Below are 20343 nucleotides of genomic sequence, written 5' to 3' on the forward strand. Positions count from 1 at the left end.
ATCGAAAGCATTAATGAACAAGATACAACCGAATGAATGAAACGTGTAAGTGGCTTTCGAAAAAAATTGATAGAATTCTGATTTAGGAAGCGTATTTTTCTTCTGGTTTATATATAGTCGGAATAATTCGCGATAATAATAGGTTCGCAGTTTTGCAATAAAAATTTTTGTTTAATTTTGAAAAATTGATTGAATTCTGATTTTAAAATGTCAAAGTATTTTGTTAATTTATTGTTCGATCTGCTGCAACTGCATCGTAGCCTAGCTTAAATTCATGTAGGATTTGAAATTTCTTTGGGAACGTCATAGTTTTTTTAATAAAATTGGAATAGTTAAATCACGAAGAACAACTAAATAAGTATTATAGATAAAATAAAAATGGTATAATCCATTATCCAATTTTTTATAATAATACATATGTTTAATGCAATTAATCTTTAATAACAAAAAATTACATTCGACGTAAAAAAAACTTTTTCCAGTGGAAGCGTTCGATTATTTCCTCGCTTAAAACACGATTTTACACGTAAAGTTAGATATATACGTCAACATAACTCTTCTATTCTTTTTTATGAAAAATATCTGAAATTTCGACAACAAATAGGTGGAGATCAGACACTTTCTGCTCGGAAACACTCATTACTTTTAACGTAATGGCACGATATATCTTGGAACTCATAAGATCCCGTAATGTACTGGCGATTCTGACGAAGTTTGCCTGTATGAATTTATAAGAGAAATGACGATAATACGGGAAATATTTCATTCTAGAAAATATTATCCATTACAGTTGAGAATAGGGTGGAATAGCATGGAAAAATTCATTCTTTTTTTTTTTTTTTTTTTTTTGCAAAACTATTATCCCAATAACATTTTTCCAATATACATGAATTATACTTTTTGTTTGTAAAGATGTTTGTATAAACTTTGGATTTTCGTAATTACAGTAATTAATACAAAAAGGATGCATATATTTTTAGGATTTTAGGAAAGAAAAGCAACGAAAAATCTCTGTAAAAACATGAAATATTCCCCTTGTTTTTTAATCTTTCGCTTGTATTAAAAATATATAAGGGAAAAACATTTTATATTACATCATGCTATGCAACGCCTTCGGTAATTTTAATTTCGGAAAAATCTCTTGTTCACGTGCAAAATTTCCCCTACGAGCTAAATGAAATTAGCGAAAAGTTTTATACGAATAAAAATTCATCCCCCGCCGTTTGAAATTTAAAAATGATATTCGAAGGCTTTCCACGAGGTGTCTGTGCGCAGGATCATCTTTTCAAATCCTTGCTTGCTGGAAACCTTGCTGAACCTAGGAATTTCAATCTGGTTAACAAGTTGCGACAAAACACGCGGCTTCTTTGAGTTTTTTGCGCATTTTCAAGCATGTTTCTCCTCGAAAAATTTTAGCTGAAAATGCAAATTATTATTCGTTGAACCTATTACTAACTCCGTGCATCAATGTCACGAATATAAAAGGAACATTATGATAAATTGCAAAATTTTTAAATATTTGAAAAATATCGATGTGATTCGAAATGAGAATCTAAAAATAATAAAGATTTATAATAATTAATAATAAAATTGTAATAAAGAAAAATTAAATTTAAATAAAAGAATAAATGTTTTTGATTCTTTTCGTATCGTTTAACGATTCGATCAAATGTCCTTTCGTGATCAAATAACCTTGAACTTTTTCGCCTGTTTGAAATATTTCTGAGAAAGTTGTTCTTGTTAACCGTAGTTAACAATGAAGTTACGAGCAAGTAAAATTGTTCCATCAATAATTTGTTTATAAATAATTTACAATACAGTAATAAGACTTGTAATTACAAATGGCACGTGAAAGTTGTATTAAATGATGACCTACTTTTTATCGTGCCCTTCGATTTTCCCTTGGATAACTACACTATTTTTTTCTTTTTTTTTTTTTAATCAAATTAATCATTTTAAAATAGATAAAAATATTCTATAAAAAATGATATATTTGTGTTAATGAATAAATTTTGATTAAATTTTAATCAACAATGAATCGATTAGTTCGTAATCAATAATAGAATGATCTAAATTTAAATCGAGGCTTGAAAATTCGGTAAGACCGTTTTTTTCGAAACGGTGATCGAAAAACGAACGAATAACGAATTCAAATGACGTCACAATTGATTATCGGCTTTTAAAAAATTTATACTTCGTTCACTGTATTAACCCTGTTTACGGATAATCGGGAATTTGAAACGTGGAAAATCGAAGGTGAAAGAGTCGCTTCCGATAAAAAAATTGGAAGAATTGAAAACTGGACTGGAGATTACCTTTTCAAAATAAATTTTTATTCGAACGAATAAAATGATTTATGTTCGATCAAATGGTCGATTATATTAAACAGTAATAAAAAAATAATTTTCGTCAAAGTACAAAAAATTGCGCGTTTATCAAACCGCAATACAAGCTTCACATAAATAAATTGGGCTACGAAAAAGTTTCTTATTGTCTACTACTACTAAAATCACGTAACAAAGATACTGAATAAAATAAACATTAAAATCGATTTATCGACCAAATTATTATTCAAATGATATTACTTCCATCTTATCTCTTTTCTTTCGAGCCGAATAAAAACTATCCAATTTCGTTTCTTCGCAACGATAATAAAATAAATAATCGCACGATCGTTCTGAACACGTTGTCATCAACAACTTAAGGGTAGGAAAGCCGCACATGCGCGCCTATAGGGACGCAACCGAACCCAGACTTGGTAACAACGCAATTGTTAGTGTAGTACTATCGTAGTGTCGTTCAGCTCTGTCGTGAAGTTGTAATTCATCCTCGATTAAAATTCGACATTTATCGTTGCTAGAGAATTGCAAAAATTCGTTCGATAACGTTCGAACGATAAATTTTGTTTGCCGACCAATTTCGGAGACCAAGTGAGAAAGTTTCGACTGTTGAACGAATTCTTTGATCAAATTCAAGAAGAAGAAGAAGTTCGCGTAATTATTTATAATTTCTTTTTTCAATTTTATATTAATAAACGAAAGATGACACGTGTTTATTTCGAAATAAATTAGAATTTTGAAAATAGATTGAAAGAGACAATTTGCAGCTTTTTAACTCGGTAATTAAGATTGTTAAGACTGTCACTAAAAATATATAGAAGAAAAGTGGCAAGAAACTTGAAAAGACTGTCTATACAGTTTAAAAAGTTTTCACTGTCTATATCGAGTTTAACCAAGTTTCTTTCACAAACCTTTTATTCTGGATTTAATATTTATTATGGGCAAAGGGTTTACGTCAAAAATTATAACACGTTTTTAACATCGCTGTCTCGATAGATTGTCTCGAGAAGAAGGAGGACGAGAAAGGCGTATTAATAAAGTATTTCAAGTTTTTGCTCTAAATTGACTCGACTCAAAATGGATAAGAGCCAAGAATTCTTTAAAACGGCCAATATTTGAAACAAATGAAGGGCTACACGAACTTGAAACTACACAATACTTACATGTGTTAATCGTTAATTCATCGATCACGAAACATTAAATTATGAAATCACAGCTGATTCATCGAAACTTGAAATACATTAAACTTGATATCCAGAAAATCGATTCGAGCCAACGACGTAGCATCGCGCGATCCTTCGCTCATTATAAGAACGTATATTGACGTAAATTTATCATTATTCCAATCGTTAATTCAACTTACAAGAAATGAGGATGTATAGATAATAAAAAATTCCACGTATGATCGTAATCAAGGAATAATTAATGTAAATCGATATCAGTAATGATGAAACTTATCAATGAATAATTGAGTAGAAGATATATAAATAAATATAAATTTAAAATCGATTCGTTAATATCAAAAATCACACGAAACTACCATCCATAAAATAAAATGAAATAAATCTCAAGATCTCTTAAAATCACTTGCATTTTATTAAAATTCTGAATCGATAATTCGTCGAGTTCTGAACGAATCTTTTCTTGGAATTTTCAAAACGCCAAAATCGATTTTTTGAATCGATGGAAATGTGATATCTTGTCCATCGTTAGAACCGAGTCAGAACTCGAATCGGTGTTAAGTATATCGTGGGAAGAGTGAAGAACAATGGATCGTAAAGTGGAAGAGTGGCAATTTGAACGTTGATTCCTCGAATGGAACGTGATAAATAGTAATGGGAGGGATGTTCAGTGTAACGTCGTGTGTCTTCGGTTACAATCATGTGAGGAAGAGAAGGGTGTATACGGCAAGGGTGTTATTGAAAACAAGAAAGAGGATGATGAATCGCAGGATGGCGATGAATCGGAGGATGAAGGAACGAAAGAAACAAGGCAGAAATATCCAATCAAGGCAGCTGAAAGCCCGTGGGGTTTCCATGGACATGAAAACGTCCTGGGCGGCACAAGAATTGACGTCCATCAATTCCAATCTGAATAATATGGTATTTTGCTGCTGATAATATTGCTTTACAAACTGCACCACGTTTTATTAACAATTCTTAAAGAATATATACACGCGGAATCGATAAATTATAGATGCAGCGCGTGGAAAATTTACTCGTGCATAGACATGATGATTGGTTTCTTTCTTCCAAGTATTGCGTAATATTATTTTTCTTTTTATTACAATAAGCACGGAATATTTTGCTTGTTGCAATTATCGGGAATGAAAAAATATTTTTAAAAAAGAAAGAAAAATCTCCATTTAATTAAAATGGAATCTTGATTAATTTTTATTGTCTCTTATATATATATATTTAGTTCGTTTTTTCGAAAAGAATTTATATTTCAGAAATACTTTTTCTTTTTTCCTAAGACATTGTATGATAAAACATACAACAGGATACCTTATAAAAGCGTTTGAATTTATATATTTAAACTTCGAGAACACGAAGGTATTATTTATGTTTCATACGAGGAGAAGAAAATTTCACCGCTCAAAAAGATAGGTATTTCGCGACAATCCGTCGCGAAAGAGATATCCGTTGCCGTGTGAAAATTATGTTAATAGAATCAAATTCAATTCGAAAGCAAACGAAGAGGCAGAAAAATCGTACGAGGGGGAAAAACCAATCGGTGTCAACGATCTCTGATCCAGAAAGGATCACACTTGAACCAGGCGTGGAAGACGCCAGGGTACCGTGGCTCTGACACACATGACCATGTATAGCGTATCAAGGCACGCTGGCTTTGCCCCTTTTCCTTTCCAAAACGATGTTCGAGTGTCGTTCATGTGTCATTCATGCGGCGCGGCCAGTTTCTCCAATTCCATTCCCCGATATTTGCAATCCGGTATACATATATATATATAGTGTGTGTGTGTGTGTGATGTTGACCGATGTTTTCGAGACAACAAGCCACGATTCCCCATTTGCCTTTTCCGTACCATCCGACGAAACGAGCATTCGTGTTCACTGTCTTGTTCTTGATTTACGATTTCTCTGCAACCCGTGTTGCGAAAATCTCGATCGTAATTTGGAACCTTTTGTTCGTTCCCGATCGCTCGTTTTCGATAGCGAAGAGCCGATAATGATAAGAAATTCAAATTTTTAATTAAAGTTTTAACGCGTTTTTCAAGCGAGCAAAAATTACGTTTTTCGTGTGTTAAAGGAAATAGTATTTGAATAGTAATAATATTTTTCAGCGTGGAATTTCAATAGTTATTTTTACGTTAATTGTTTCTGGGTTTGATCGATTGTAACTTGTGTAGTTTCGTGTTTTTCGTGCACACCTTTTAATTACATTGAGTCTAATTATTTAATTATAAACTTGCGTTTTCTTCGTTTTCTGCAGGTGTGCCATTCATTTATCTTTCATGGCAATCACGTGTGACTCTATCTATGTTTAAAATACGCAAATATTCTACATCTACTGTGTTACTATTATTGTAACATGATGATATATTGTATAATTTTTATTATAATATTTTACAGAACTTTTTTAAAAAGGAATAATTCTTAGATTTCTATTTAATAGATGATAGATTTTATAAGTCTCTAAAATAAGTAGCTTTAAATATTAATATAAAAATCACTAACGTGGTCATCAAGTCAAGATATTATCATTATTATTATTATTATTAAAATACGTATTCATATTGACAATCAATACCAATTAATTAATAACGATATTTAACACGATTATAATCGATTAAATCTCGAAATCTTTACAAATCTTAATGTAATTTTAGATTTTTCGTGAGAAATCCACTCTATTTTTCTATCAAACTCTCCAAATCATTCTCATTCGTCTTGTCACTGTGCCTCTTCATCCCGCTTTTTCACGTTTGATTTGCTCTCTTTACCTTTGTTTCCCTCATTGAACCACGATAAAAGCCACTTCGCAGGTTTCTCGCAAAGCATTCGACCTCCTTTCCACCGTTGATCTTTCTTTAATGTACCTGTGATCCTTCCTCTTGGCCCACCTGTCCTCCTCTCCTCTCTTTCTCTCTCTCTTCCTTTCTCGCATCCTCGTTTGTTTCGATGGGCCGCCGGCACACGATGATCCAGAGTCTTATTTAAGGGCAAGGTGAACGTACTCGTACTTGCCAGGTCAGATTTTCTGCTCCACCCACGCGCAAGCTGTTCCATATCAGGTTTATTTTCGAAAATAAAAATTCGACAAATGTTTCCAAATGTTTTGTCGAGGCTTTCCTCGTTGTTCGATAGGAAATAGGAGAATCGTGAAAATAAGGATAAGGATCAGATAGATTTTTAAAAGGTATGATGAATTCTAAAGTTAGTATTGTACTATTATAATACAACATTCTCGTTCATTCTTTTTTATCGAAACTTTATCGAAATATTATATCTCGTCTAATTTAATTTCGACGATTGCTTTCTTTTATCCTATTATTTCATGCTCGATAAAGGGAAATAAATCTGCATGCTTTAGCTCCAATTAATTGGTTGTGTGTGCGTGTGGTGTTCAAGCAGTTATAGTATACACACTTGAAACGAAAATATATTTTAGACGCTAATCATTTTATTAATCAATAAATCTCAGCATTATTTAATATCATTGTTTGCTTGTTATTAGTATCGATCCAAGCAAAAAACGAATCGATAATCGAAATCGATAGATTTTATTTATAACAAAGTGGAAAATTACGCGAATCGATCGAGTTGTTATGCAATGTACGTATCTTCAATGGCTGATTAATTAAAAATTAAGCGTGCAGCAATTTTGAACAGAAATTTGTGAATTTGTGCTTCGAGATAAATTAAAATTCTCTCAACAAAGCCATAATGAACTTTATTGTATTACTTTTATCCATTTAATACAAATAATCACAATATAATTACAATATTCTATGCAATTCAACGTTAAATTTTCGTTCTAGCGTTCCAATCGTGATCGAATGAATCTCGAACGATGGAAAAATCATTGTCCAAAAATCGAACGACGTCTGAGGAACGATCGAAAATGTTTCATCCATTGGACGTTAATCGACGTCCAATCAACGTCTCGTTATCATTACGAATTACACGTTCACGGCCGGTCGAGGCAGGAATTTGCACGTGTACAAAGCGAGACGACCGGCGAGTCAGGCTCATTAGGAATAAATCAATTAGCAGGCCTGTTGATTGCCGGCTCGACGATTCGACGGCTATCCAATTAACAGTTTCCTCTTGATTATCAAACAATACTCGATCTTTCGACGAAGACGAACCCCGACAGTTGACTTATACGACGCGACAACGCGATTATACTCGATCAACTTCCGGATCCATTATTTGCCTTTCATCGATGAGCATTTCGAAGGATATTCCCGGGGATATTTCGTTGAGGTTTGAAAATTTGGTATGGCAAAGGTATTGTCCATTAATTATTCCATTTTCACGAAAATAGAAAAAAAAAAAATTCTTTCCTAATCGTCACACGGTGGAATCCATTTGCTAATTATACCATCGGTTATAACGTCGATATAAGGAACGAAACACGTATTAAATGATACAATGATTATTCACGCAACGCTGTCTATAATATGGTGAAAACCATATGATAGAAGGGGAAAAATTGCCATCGGCTTTGGCTAGGTTTAGCGGGTTTACTAACCTCTTCGCATGTAGGTTAAAAGGAATCGATGAGATTGCACGTAGAGCGCCGCATATGCATCGGTCGCACTATAGAGCGTGCAGCTATCGGTGTAGGAAGCGCGGTTAACCAAGAGTCGTATGCCGACCAGTGCGTTAAACTCTGCTCGCGAGTCACGCTTGATTATTTTCTCGAGGGTTAGTGATGAAAGATCGAAAATCACGAGTTGATGAGAGAAGATTTCTCTAAAGCGAGCGAGTATCTAAAGGGATTTTTAATTAGAGAAGGGGAAGTTTAGAGATGGAAATTTGGATGGAAGAATTTTATTTCACGGGTGTGAATTAAATGATCTGAAAAGTGTGAAATTAATATTGATTTAATCGTCAGATGATTGGGCCAATTTGTACTCGATTGGCGAAGGATATGTCTTGAAACGGAAATATAATATTTCGATTAAATTTTAATTAAATCAATCTGTTGGGAATAACACGCGCTCCCTTTAAAAATCATTTTTCATAAAGATTTTTCGTAAACCACGTTTAACAAACGATCGACGAGAAGAAGAATTTGATCTAACATTTATTTACCATTAATCATCAAGACACTTCAATCTTAAAGATCGTTGGTTCCAACAAGATTGCGATATGATAAAATTGAGAGAGAGAAATATGCGGTTGTCGCAGGCCCGCTTCCAACAGAAGCAACTGCAGGAGAAGGAGCAGAAGTTGCTGCAGCTTTACGACCAGCAACAGCAACGAGCTTATCAGGTGGTGCAACGAGGGAGCCCAGGCTCCAACGGTTCGAATCATGCCACGACCACCATCACGAGCCACCAGCACACCAGCGTCACAAAGAGCTCGAGCAGCAGCCATGCAACCTCGACCTCGCAAGGTGGAAAGGTGAGCGATTCCTCGCGTGGAAACGCGTTTTCACGCTACGCTTTCTTCAATGGGCTAATGGCCGGTGTTTCTGGGTCGCCTTTTCCAGACGCATTCTTTTCGTGAGTGAAAACCACGCTTTTCCACGCTTTTCGTCTATTCCTCTTTCCTTATCCTCTCAGATATTTCTTCGAAAAACACTTTTCAAATCGTTCTGATTAAGAATATTTTCAGTTTAAGAATAAAACATTTTATCTCTCGTTATTAAGATATCACGTAAAATAATCGAATCTCGACAATTGCAAAGAGAGAGTTAAAATCTTTGAGTTATCTTTGTAAATTATGTATCTTGACTCGGGTTTTCGGAAAAGATTAATAAATTGATTCGAAGAAAAAGCTCGAGTGAGTGTTGTTTCTCACTTATTTATGTCAATTATATCGATCGATGGAACGGAGGTAAATTTTTATATTTATTATTGAAGAGAAAGGATAGGAAGATTAAGGGTTTGCCGAACCTTGACCGCAATCTTGAGAATTCGTAAGCGAGCCCGGCAACCAGTTTGTCGGGAAGTGAAATTATGCAGAGAGATAAATTTGCAAGCAGCATTGAACAAACTTCTTTCAGAAAATTTGTTCCAGTCATACGAAATTGAGAAATATTTTCTCAGAAAGAAATATTTCTCTGAAATAGCACATCTCTGACGAGATATTTTATTCAAGCCCAATCAATCTCGCGTTAAAGTATTAAATTCTTGTAGAGATCCTAATTTCCTTAATTTCTTCAATTTGCATCTCTTCCATCCGTCGCGCAATCGCTTTTTAATTGGAAAAAAAATTACACTCGCTCACGCTTGCTTCCAAGGTGAGGCAGATGTTCGACGAGAGACGACAAACGACCGTGAAGGGGATCGACAGAAGTTATCCGTTGGAGCCGCTCGAGAACAAACCGCGGAAGCAGGCTAACGGAAACGGCGTGCAGAAGAACGGAAATTTGACGGTGAGCCGGCAATCCGTGACTGTAAAGCGGGTTGCAAGGGCTGACGTGAACAGCAATTTGAACGGTGGCAAACCGGTCGCCTCGTATCACGAGGAAATCGCTCGAGAATCGTTCGGCCCACGCCAACACCAGGACGATGATGAGTTTGGGATCGAGAACCGCGTGGCGAGATATTCGAATGGCAACCACAGGGACGAGGTAACGCGCCATTTCGAAATTCTTTATCGAAATACGGCACATTCGTTTCGTCACGTTTTGTGCGAATCGAATGTTGCGAAATATTTTTGCGACAGTTTATATTTATGGAATTGTTTCGTTACGATTAAAGTGATTTCAATTTAAATGTGTGTTATTGATCATCGATTTTAAACGGTTTTAAAGAGAAGTTTCGAAGAGAAATATACATCTTTATATTTGTTATAGAAGAATCGTTCGCCAATTTTCGAAAACTCATCTTTTCTTTTCTTTTAGTCAATAGAATAATTTATCTGGTCGCCAAAAGACGCCAAAAGAAGATTTTTCGCGTGTTTTTTTATTTTAGGAATCCTGGTTTACAAAGATCGTAAATATTGCTTCGTATAACTTCAATTCGATATTTTAATCATTCTATTCGAGCAGAATTCGCTCACTCGTTCGATATTCCGTTTGAGCAGACGAGCATGGAGGAAGTTGTGGACCAAGACACGATAGAAAGGAATCGTATGATGGCGAAACTTCATCTGATGGAATACGACGAGACCCTGAAGCATCGTGTTAAAAACGATCTCGAGAGCGAAGAATTCCCGGAGGATTTCATGGTGGATGTTCCTGACAAGCTTCCGAAACAAAGTGTTGCCAAGAAGTTATCTCAAGCGGAGGCAAGGTTGGAACGTTTTAAAAACGCCAACGCGAAACGTGGTAACAACGTTACGAAGAGCCAAACTATCGCCCCGAAGAAACGATCCGACCCAATATTTCCAGCAAAATCTACCCCCAGGTACGTAGAAATAAAAGATAAACGAGATGTGGGAGAATTGTGAAACGTTCTGTGAGAATGATACATACGTTGGACAATTTACAAAAACAATTTCTGTTCCGTATGTTCGATTCAAACGAGAGTGGTGTTCTATTGTATTTTATCTGTAGAGATAATTCGTTTGAAAATTTATTTCGCTAGATATATTTATTTCCCATATTTAAACAACTTAAAAACTTTTACTCTTCCTCGAGTTGTGTTGAACGAATGTTCACGAAATGTTTTCAATATTTTAAATAATAAAACTCTAAAAGATTTTCACACGTGCGACGAAAGAAGAATATAATAATCAGAGTGAATTTACAAATTCCAAAACTATGAAAAGGAACGAGAGTAGATTATCTGAATTATACGTAACAACGCTTCTTAAAAAGTTAATTAAAAAACTAACATTATAACATACTTAACGCACTTTTTATAATCATTCTGGAAAATTTACATCGAGGTGATAACTATCGTTTTAAGATAATTAAACCTCTTTTCCTAAACTTTCTTCGCACACACCGCTCTCGTCCTCGACTTTCGAACTAATTTAATTAATCAAAAGAAAAAAGAACGTACGATTCAGAAATTCTTAAAATTCTTCTTGTCTCACCTTCGATGAAAAAAAAGAGAGAGAGAGAGAGAGAGAAATATACGCACGCTCGTATATTCGAAAAACAATTGTTACAAAAAGTTTTAAAAAAAGGAAATAATAAGAAAAGTATTTACGACCCGAAGCACCGTCTTGACACGCAAGCAGATCATGTTTCTCGGACAATCGAGCCTTGGCAAATGCGAATTCCCCGGCCGCTAATTGGCAATCAGTGCTAACAATCCGTCGCTGCTTTCGCCCCTCCTATCGCCGATTAATTTCTCGTTGCATAATTGCGATCGCTGGCTAGACTCGACTCGTTTAAACCCACGCAACCGTAGTGGCCTAACAACAATACGTCCTCCTTGGAAGGTGATCATCCTCGAAACAGCGGCTAAATGACGCGTTTCCGGCAAATTTAAAAAAAAGGCGCAGCAACAAGGAAGACGCTCTGATTTACGCCCTAACATTTGAAAAAAAAGAAGGAGTCGAAGGATTCCCCATCATCGTCGTAACAACCATTCGCCAGGCATATTAAAAAGCTGTGTGGAAAAGGAGAGGAAAAAAAAAAAGAGCGCAGAGATATAATTAATCATTGACGAATTTTGATGCATAAATTGTCGACGTGGGCTTCTTTTTCGCCGCTTCTTTTCTCCGTTTAACAAAGTAATCGATTAAAGATAGACGGTCGAGGATACACACGTGTCGCTTTATCCTGCTGCAAGGAAGAGTCACGCAAAATCATGCCTCATTTTTTCCCCCTCCTCCTTCTCTTCCTTCTCTTTGTCTTTGGCTAACATCGCGAAGGATTAACACGAGCTGAATCGCAGAAGATAGAGACTTAACAAGACTAAGGAAAACGAGGATTTTTTTGAAAATCTTGCGTTGTTATTGATTGTGATTTCGTAGAGGGGCCAAGGATGGAAGACGGAGCGAGGAAGGAAGGAAAACTGTTGGAAGGGCTGTGATCTCTGAAACGGGGCCACGATTCTTTTGTAAGGAATCTGAAATGTCTGCGACGACTTACGCGATAGATTCGAATACCGCAACGAGATTGTCGTCCGAATCGTCGAGAGAGAAAAGTTCGAAATTCTGTCGCGAAGAATCCGAGATGTATGCTGCGATCGAGCCAAAGGCTGCGAGAAAATTATCTTCTGAATCCTTTAAGAGTCGAGAGATACAGGGAGAATACGAAGGTCCAAAGTTATCATTCGACGAAGAGTTTAAAAAGTCCGACTCGAAAACCGGGAGGAAATTATCGCCCGGAACGTCGAGAGGCAGAGTGAAAAGAGGCCAAAGCCCCGAATTCTTTCGCAAGGAAAAGTCTTCGATCGATTCGAAAACTGCGAGGAAATTATCTCTACGATCGTCGATCAGAGACGAGGCGCGAAGAAATGAAAATTCGACGAGATTCAAAGAAGGAGGCACGATCGAAAGCGATGAATCCGAGAAATCGGCCGCCGCGATCGATTCGACAATCGTTGAAAAATTCTCTCCCGATTTTTCGAATGTTGGAGAGTCGCGGGGCGACGTGACTAAATTCTTTTGCCAGGAAAATGAAAAATCGGCGACCACTCACGCGACAGACTCGAAGAGCCATTCGTCTGATTCGCCCGATTATATGAGAAACACGGAAAGTTTCCTGTTAAAGATAGGACGAAGGAATAGAAAGGACAATATAAATGCAGATGGACAAGTGAAACGAGGCGAAGCAATTAGAAAATCCTCCTCCTCGCCAGAAGATTCGAAATCTATTAAAACGAAATCGTTCGAACGTTTAACGAGAGAAAGGAGTCCTCGATTTTTGAATCGCGAGAGGGAAAAATCGGCCACCACGATAGACTTCGACCAAGAACACGCCGCCTGTAAATCTCCAAGCCTAATCGAGAAGGATATGAAAAAACGTGGATACGAAAATGTTGGAGGGAAATGGCCAGATTTCACGAGGAAGAGATCTAACACCAGCCCACAATTTTTCAGCTCGGACAAATCTGCCACGATCGTGATGGTGACCCCAGAAACGATTAGAAAACCGGGGGTCACAGGCTCTGAAAGAAAGGAACAAAATGCTAAAAAGATCGAATCGAAACGAAAACCAGCAGCGTTAGATAGAAACGAAACGAAACATTCCGTGTCGCGATTTTTCTCCGAGAAAACTTTAAGAAACGGTGAGCAGGGAATCGAGGGGAAGAAGCGCGATTCGTCTCCATCGAAACACGCGAGAACGCCGAGCCCACTCGCGAAACCGCAGCTCTATCGTCGCGAGAAAGCTACAAAAACCGATAGAACGAGGTGTGCTATCGATGGATCCACTCGTCGTCACTCCTCGCCAAGAAGAATGGCTAACAGTAGAGAGGAATTCTTCTGTTACGAAGCAAGATCTTCTAAACGTGCCACGGATGTACGATCGAAGGGTGGAAAATCGATCGAACGACGAGAAATTGGGACGAAATCGAAACCATCGACGGACGATGACGATGATTTGACCGTTTCCAGGCTCGATCGTGAAGGATTCGAGCATACGCTGCGCTCGACCAAACTGATTCGCGACACCATGACGAGCGACGCGAATCGAGTGGATCACAGTTTTGGAGCATCGATCGAGGCAGGGATCGAGGAGAGCGGGAAGGAAATTGGAACCGTGGAATCGAGTCCAAAAAGTTGCACGTCCGTGGAGGTGGACACGGAGATACAGGAAATCACGATGCCCGATCAATACGTAAAACGGGAGCATTGTCGAGACGCTTGCAACGAAACAAAATTGGCGGATAGTGAGAGATCGAGGATCGAGAAGCTGTTCACGTATTCCGTGCGGAAGCCAGTGAAACAGAGAAGATCGTTGCTCGAGTCGAATGTCTTCGAGCGATCGGAGGCGCGGAGACGTGGAGAAAAATCGAGCCACAAAGATTTAGCAACGTCGAGCAAGCTTTCGTCCAAGAAGAGGAGCGTATACGACGCCTCGAAACGCGAAGAGGCAAAGGAGAAAGATATTTCGAGGGAACAAACGCCGAGTCCGAGTCAAGTTCGAAAGGGGACTACGAATAAAACGGAAAAATATAACGCACGAGAATCGATCGCGAAACGGAAAACCGTGGAACGAGGGATGAATCGAGAAGGTGAGGACTCGCCACTGGCTTGCAGGGAAGATGAAATTTTGAAATCGATGGAGCTGGTTCGCCGAGCCATGAGAGGGTCGAGCTTTGAAACCGCATCGGATGTTGGGTTGATTGAAGAGGAGCAAATTGATATCACGGCTCGCGAGTCGGCCATCGAGAGTGGAACCGGTAAGAATTACGAAAGGACCGACTCGGTGGAATCGGCTCTCAGACGTTTCGATTCAATCGGCACGGAAACCGGCTCGATTCGAAGCGTGCTGGAACGTAGCGAGGAATCGATAAGACAAACGCTCGATCGATCGAGCAGCGCCGAGGAATCTTCGTCGAGGAAAATTTCGAAGGTTCCATCTGGTTGCAGGGGAGATTTGGTTGCGGGGATACACGAAAAATATTTGTCGAAAGCGAGGATGGAGGAGGAGTCGAATATAGGTCGAATGCCGAGATCGTGCAAGCGGAAACTTTTCCACGAATTTTCCGATTCCGGCGAGGAGACCGAGACGGGGAGCGCGAGATCGAGGTGCAGCCTCGACTCGGTGAGGACCGTGGAATGCCTGTGGACGAGGCCCAATAATAAGAAGAAAACGCATTCGGTGAAGATCGCGGCGACACGCCTCGAATTCGGCGACGGGAGGGGAGGAGACAAAGGAGAAGCGGGTGAAACGTCAACAGGTGCGGATCGTTCACTGTTGTCTGTGAAACGGTTGAGATCGATCGAGGATATACGTAGGTCGATCGAGGGCGAAAGCAAGTCGGTGATCGAGTCGGGGACGGGACGGTCGGAGGCCCGTCGAATAAATATCGATGATCGTGGTGCGAGTGGAGAGAGGATGTTTTTGCCCAGGCGGTCGGGGAACGTTGCCGCGGGGAACAAGGGTATGGGGGATACGAGCCGTTCGGCTGTAAAGTGTGCGATGCGTTTCCCCAGGGTGGTGAAAAGTCCGAGCCCGGAAACGATGAAGACGGCGGAAACGGGCAACCGTGCGAGGAGAAACGTACCACCGTCGCCGTCCAAGAGCCCGGATACGATGCCAAGGGTAAGCAAAGATTGCGTAAAGCATTCTTCTTCCTTCGAAAATAGGTGGAGGGGGATTCGTTTGAAAGTGTAAAAAGTTTCTTCTGAAAATTTGTGTGGATCAAAGTGATGCAATTGTACGTAAAATTGGATGGAGGTTATTGTATGAGGTGCGAGGTTATTGTATGAGATATATTTATACATATATATATGTATATCTTGTTGATATAAGATTCAAGTATATAATGTATTTTTAAGAACTTTTCATTTTTTCAGAATTTAATAATAAATCATTAGAGATTAATAAAGATTACCTGTTTCCTACGTACGCAATTTCATACGCATCAATCTCTTAATAAAATTATAATCGAATAACAGGTATATTGAAATAAGATAAAACAATACTTTCTTGAAATCGAATGATACTCACACTTTTATGAAAGAAAGAATAATTGTTAAGAATAACGTATCTTTTATTCTCTTATCGCTCTCGTTAAACCGTAGTAAAATATATCGAGTTTTGTATAAACGTATTTCTTATATCTTTTAGCGTGTGTCCACCGAGTTGAAAGCTCAAGACACAAAATCGACGAAACGGGGAACACCTATGAAAGGCGCGGAGCCAATTGGAAACAGGAAGACGATGACAACGACGACGTCGACGATGTCGACGGCGAACACGAGAAAATCGACGGATGTCGTCGATGGCGCTATTCTCGAGAATGGTCTGCATTTACGAGACCAAACTGCCGAAACGAAATACGATAACGACTCACCCACGATGAAGAAAAGCGACGCTTTTGTCATCGACTTCGACGAGCAACGGCCGAAGGAAAACGATGCGCCACTTCCGCGAAAACCTTTTCTACGAAAACAATCCACCGAAGTAAGTAGTTGTTAAAATAAAAGAAAAAAAAAAAAACGGACATCTTATAAACAGAAATATATTAATAATTTTTATGTGGCACATTTTAAACTATGGTTTTAATTAATTGAGTTATTAAGCTAAAATCAAGTTACTTGGATTTAAGGAAATCGTACAAGTTGAAGCTATTTTATTATTTAATATGGACCTGTTATTTGTTTGAGTTGAAATATCAAATATTCTTTCAGATGTTCTTTGAAGTTTCTATTATATTCATCCTCGTTCGCCAATTGGCTTGACGCTAAATTTCAAATTGCTTTTATTTAAATAACTTGAAACCAATTTCAACAATATGAATTATTGTTATTTCACTTGATTTGAAAAATCTTTTTTATACTATTATATTATACTATCGTATAATTATCTTTTATTATAAAGTAAAATTAACATACTTTCAACTTTTCTTTAAAATTATACGTCTTGGATTTGTATAAAAGAAGGTTTCGTAAAACTGTTATTTCCAACGATTATACGATAATGTAACAAAAATGGGTATCATGTTGTGATAACGAAGAACTTCGATGCACCGAATTATTATAAGGTTAATTTAGAATTTAATCACACGTATTAAGGAAATAAACAATTTTAAATGGGAAATATTATAACGATTCAGATAAAATAATATTTCATTTTTTTTTTAATTTCCAAGTAATTTTAGATAATATCGAAAAAGAAACGATTTTATTTTTATATCTACTACATGATTTATAAATACGTTCTATCTATCTCTGAATTATTCCATTCTTCATATCGAAATAATCCCTATCGAATATCGTAATTTTTCCGCTACGACTTGAAGATAGATATTTGAGAAACGAGTAAAAATACAGTAAAATGTCTGCCGCCCTTTGATACCCGGGAAATTCAAGTTTTGCTGCATATGGATTCCTCCTCTCTATTTTTGAAGTGAAATTATTTAATCCGATAAATTTCCAGTTAAAAATTAAACAGTAATATTAATAACAGGTATTTTATTTATGTAATCTTATAATATTCGATCATATCACAATTTTTTTATATTAATTGTCGAATAATTATTGAATTATTTATACTATCGCCTACTATTCTACTATTTTTTCCTACGTTATTTTCACTTGCGATTAATATTCATTTAACGTTTATGTTTACTAATTAGAAACAGATTACATCCACGCAATCACTTCGAACTCCTATTTCGTCAGTTTCGTCCACCTCTAGTGGCATTTCCACGCAGAATCAGACTTCCGTTTATAGAAGCAGAATGGCTTCGAGAGCAAAGACGCCAATTTCCTCTGCAACAACGTACAAAGGGTCGGCATCTAAAAACGGAGGAGCAGCAGGAGGAGTAGCAGCGAAGTAAGAATTTTTAGAGTAATTGATTTTCCTGTTGTGAAATTAAAAAACTTTTGATACTTTATGGAAACGCGAAACTATTTTATAAAAACACTTTTTTGATGGAATTATTATATTATTTCAGATAATTCAAACTTTTAATTTTTTTCAACGCTAATTTAAAAATTATATATTTCATTGAATAAAAATTATTCAATTTTAATTATGTCTTAAAAAATTTGTGATTTAATTTGATATATATAAAATGTATAACAATTATGGTAACAGTATGATTATGATTATTTTGTAAAAATTTAAATCTTAATTAAAGAAAAATCTTTCAATTATTAAAATTTAAATAAGTTAATAAAGTTCTTAAAAAAATAATTTCTATTATTATCAATATATATTTATTTCATTTTTATTAATTAATATCCTCAATAAATTATTATCAAATAAATTGTTTTTATAAATGAATAAAAAAAATTAGTAAAGACATTCTGTGTTTCTAGAAATTCGAAACCAGAAAGTATATGTATAAGAAAAAGTAGTTAGAGTACTTTTACAAATTTTCAATAAAATTTCAAGGCTTAATATTATCCATTTAATTATGGAAGATAAAGATTATTTAAAAATTATGAATATCTATAATTGAAACGTTAAAAAGATAAAACTCAAAAAATTTTAATTCTTGCATCTCTTTGAAATGTTAATCCTCTACGTATGAAATATTTCATGCTTTCTTCAAATCTTTTCAAATTTTTTTTCAAAAGATATAATTTCATTACAGTGAAACTTTGGTGCCTTGTAAAGCGTGTGGACGTCGATTCGCCCCAGACCGAGTTGCGCTTCATGAACAAATCTGCATAAAAACAGGTCAAAAGAAGAGGAAGCAATTCGATACGATGATGTATCGAGTAAAGGGTACTGATATTGAGCCATTTGTCAAAAAAGGGCTCGTTAAAAAACAGATGGAGGTCAGTGTTCCAATCCTTCATTCCAATTCCGAATCGCTATCCCTCCTCCTTTTCCAATTCCTTTAATAACTTCTATCTCGAGTTACATCATAATTGTACATGGTTCTAAATAAAATACTAATAAAAATTATAATATTGCAAAACAAGTTAAAGAATAAAGGATAATGACTGGAAAATGATACTATAAATAATATAAGTAGTAAAAATACTAATAAATGTTTAATAAATTAAGAAATATATTAATCATAATCCAGCAATAATTCCAAAATATAGAAATCTATTATGAACCGTCAATCTTGTGAATCATAAAATCATATTATCACTTTTTATGAATGAGAGAAAAAAGGAAAAAGATTAGAATATTTAAAAAAGAAAAGATCATTTATATCGTAGGAAAATCTTTGGAAAAATCAAATTTCTTTGAAAAAGGATGAGGGATATTGATCGTTTTAAAAGGATGGGATGGTTGTTTTTTTACATGTTTCAGAAATCGAAGAAACCTGAAGTAAAGTCGAATTGGCGGCGTAAACACGAGGATTTCATTAACGCCATACGCTCGGCCAAGCAAGTGCAAGCACATCTGGCCGCAGGAGGCAAGCTCAGCGATTTGCCACCGCCGCCAGTTAGCGATAACTGCGATTACATTCAGTGTCCCCATTGCGGAAGAAAATTCAATAAGGCTGCCGCCGACCGTCACATTCCCAAATGCGAGCACATGTTGCACAATAAGCCGATACATTCGCGAGCACCGAAACCGAAACGTTAATTTCTCTCAGACAAAAAAAAAAAACATTTTTTTTTTTACATCGAACTGGAACAAGATAGATTGCCTTTGTATATTAAAGAAAAAAGATTGAAATAAAGTTTCACGAAAAAAAAAAAAAAAAATTAAAATGGAAGAATAGATAAAATTTTATTGTAATAATATATTATCATTGTATATTGCGAAAAAAAATTGTGCGAAATTGTGACAATTTTAAAATAACACTTTGTCTCTATCTTGTTCGTGATCGATATTATTTTATATAAATATTTCATTTGATTATGAAAAATTTTATATAAGATCTTATATAAATCATAAAAGCTCGCAGAAAAATATATTTTTTCGGAGACGTATGAAAAAACTAATTTTTATCTACAGTATTGATTCTATAGGTTTTATTACGTATATTTGTGACAAATGTATTTTCTGATTATACGAAAATAAAATATAAATTTTCCTTATATTGTATATATGTACGTAACAAAATGAACTTATTCGATCATCATGTTTTGAAAGAAATTTGCAAAAATAGTAAATATAATACTCTCTATACCTTTACAAAAATATTTACATTTATTTTTTACAAATAATTATTCGAAAAAAATTGATGAAATAGAATAAAAATTTATGACGTCTCACTGTGAAAAAAATATTAAATCTTGGAACGCTTACTTTATACGTATTTGTATCTTTTTATATCATAATACTAGTGAAACATTTTCTATTTGTGATTACTATA

General features: G+C 36.0%; 1 protein-coding gene across 4 annotated transcripts in view; it reads left to right on the forward strand.

Moving 5' to 3' along the window:
* Positions 1-20065, forward strand: part of LOC100868905 (uncharacterized) — a 39868-nt gene extending 19803 nt beyond the window's left edge. The window contains exons 1-9 of one of the 4 annotated variants that reach the window (XM_086915845.1): positions 4061-4441; positions 8720-8935; positions 9777-10109; positions 10565-10887; positions 12410-15650; positions 16179-16514; positions 17689-17888; positions 18655-18841; positions 19338-20065. In XM_086915845.1, the coding sequence (XP_086771971.1) occupies positions 4175-4441; positions 8720-8935; positions 9777-10109; positions 10565-10887; positions 12410-15650; positions 16179-16514; positions 17689-17888; positions 18655-18841; positions 19338-19607 (5373 nt within the window). In that variant the 5' untranslated portion in view covers positions 4061-4174 and the 3' untranslated portion in view covers positions 19608-20065. Of the gene's footprint in view, positions 1-4060; positions 4442-8719; positions 8936-9776; positions 10110-10564; positions 10888-12409; positions 15651-16178; positions 16515-17688; positions 17889-18654; positions 18842-19328 lie in introns of those variants that run through there. The other 3 variants (XM_031915436.2, XM_086915846.1, XM_086915848.1) reach the window with 3 other exon arrangements.
* Positions 20066-20343: the final 278 nt, after the last annotated feature.

The sequence above is a fragment of the Apis florea genome, unplaced genomic scaffold (assembly GCF_048593485.1).
Source record: "Apis florea isolate Af1SG1 unplaced genomic scaffold, ASM4859348v1 contig_3798_pilon, whole genome shotgun sequence".
NCBI lineage: Eukaryota > Metazoa > Arthropoda > Insecta > Hymenoptera > Apidae > Apis > Apis florea.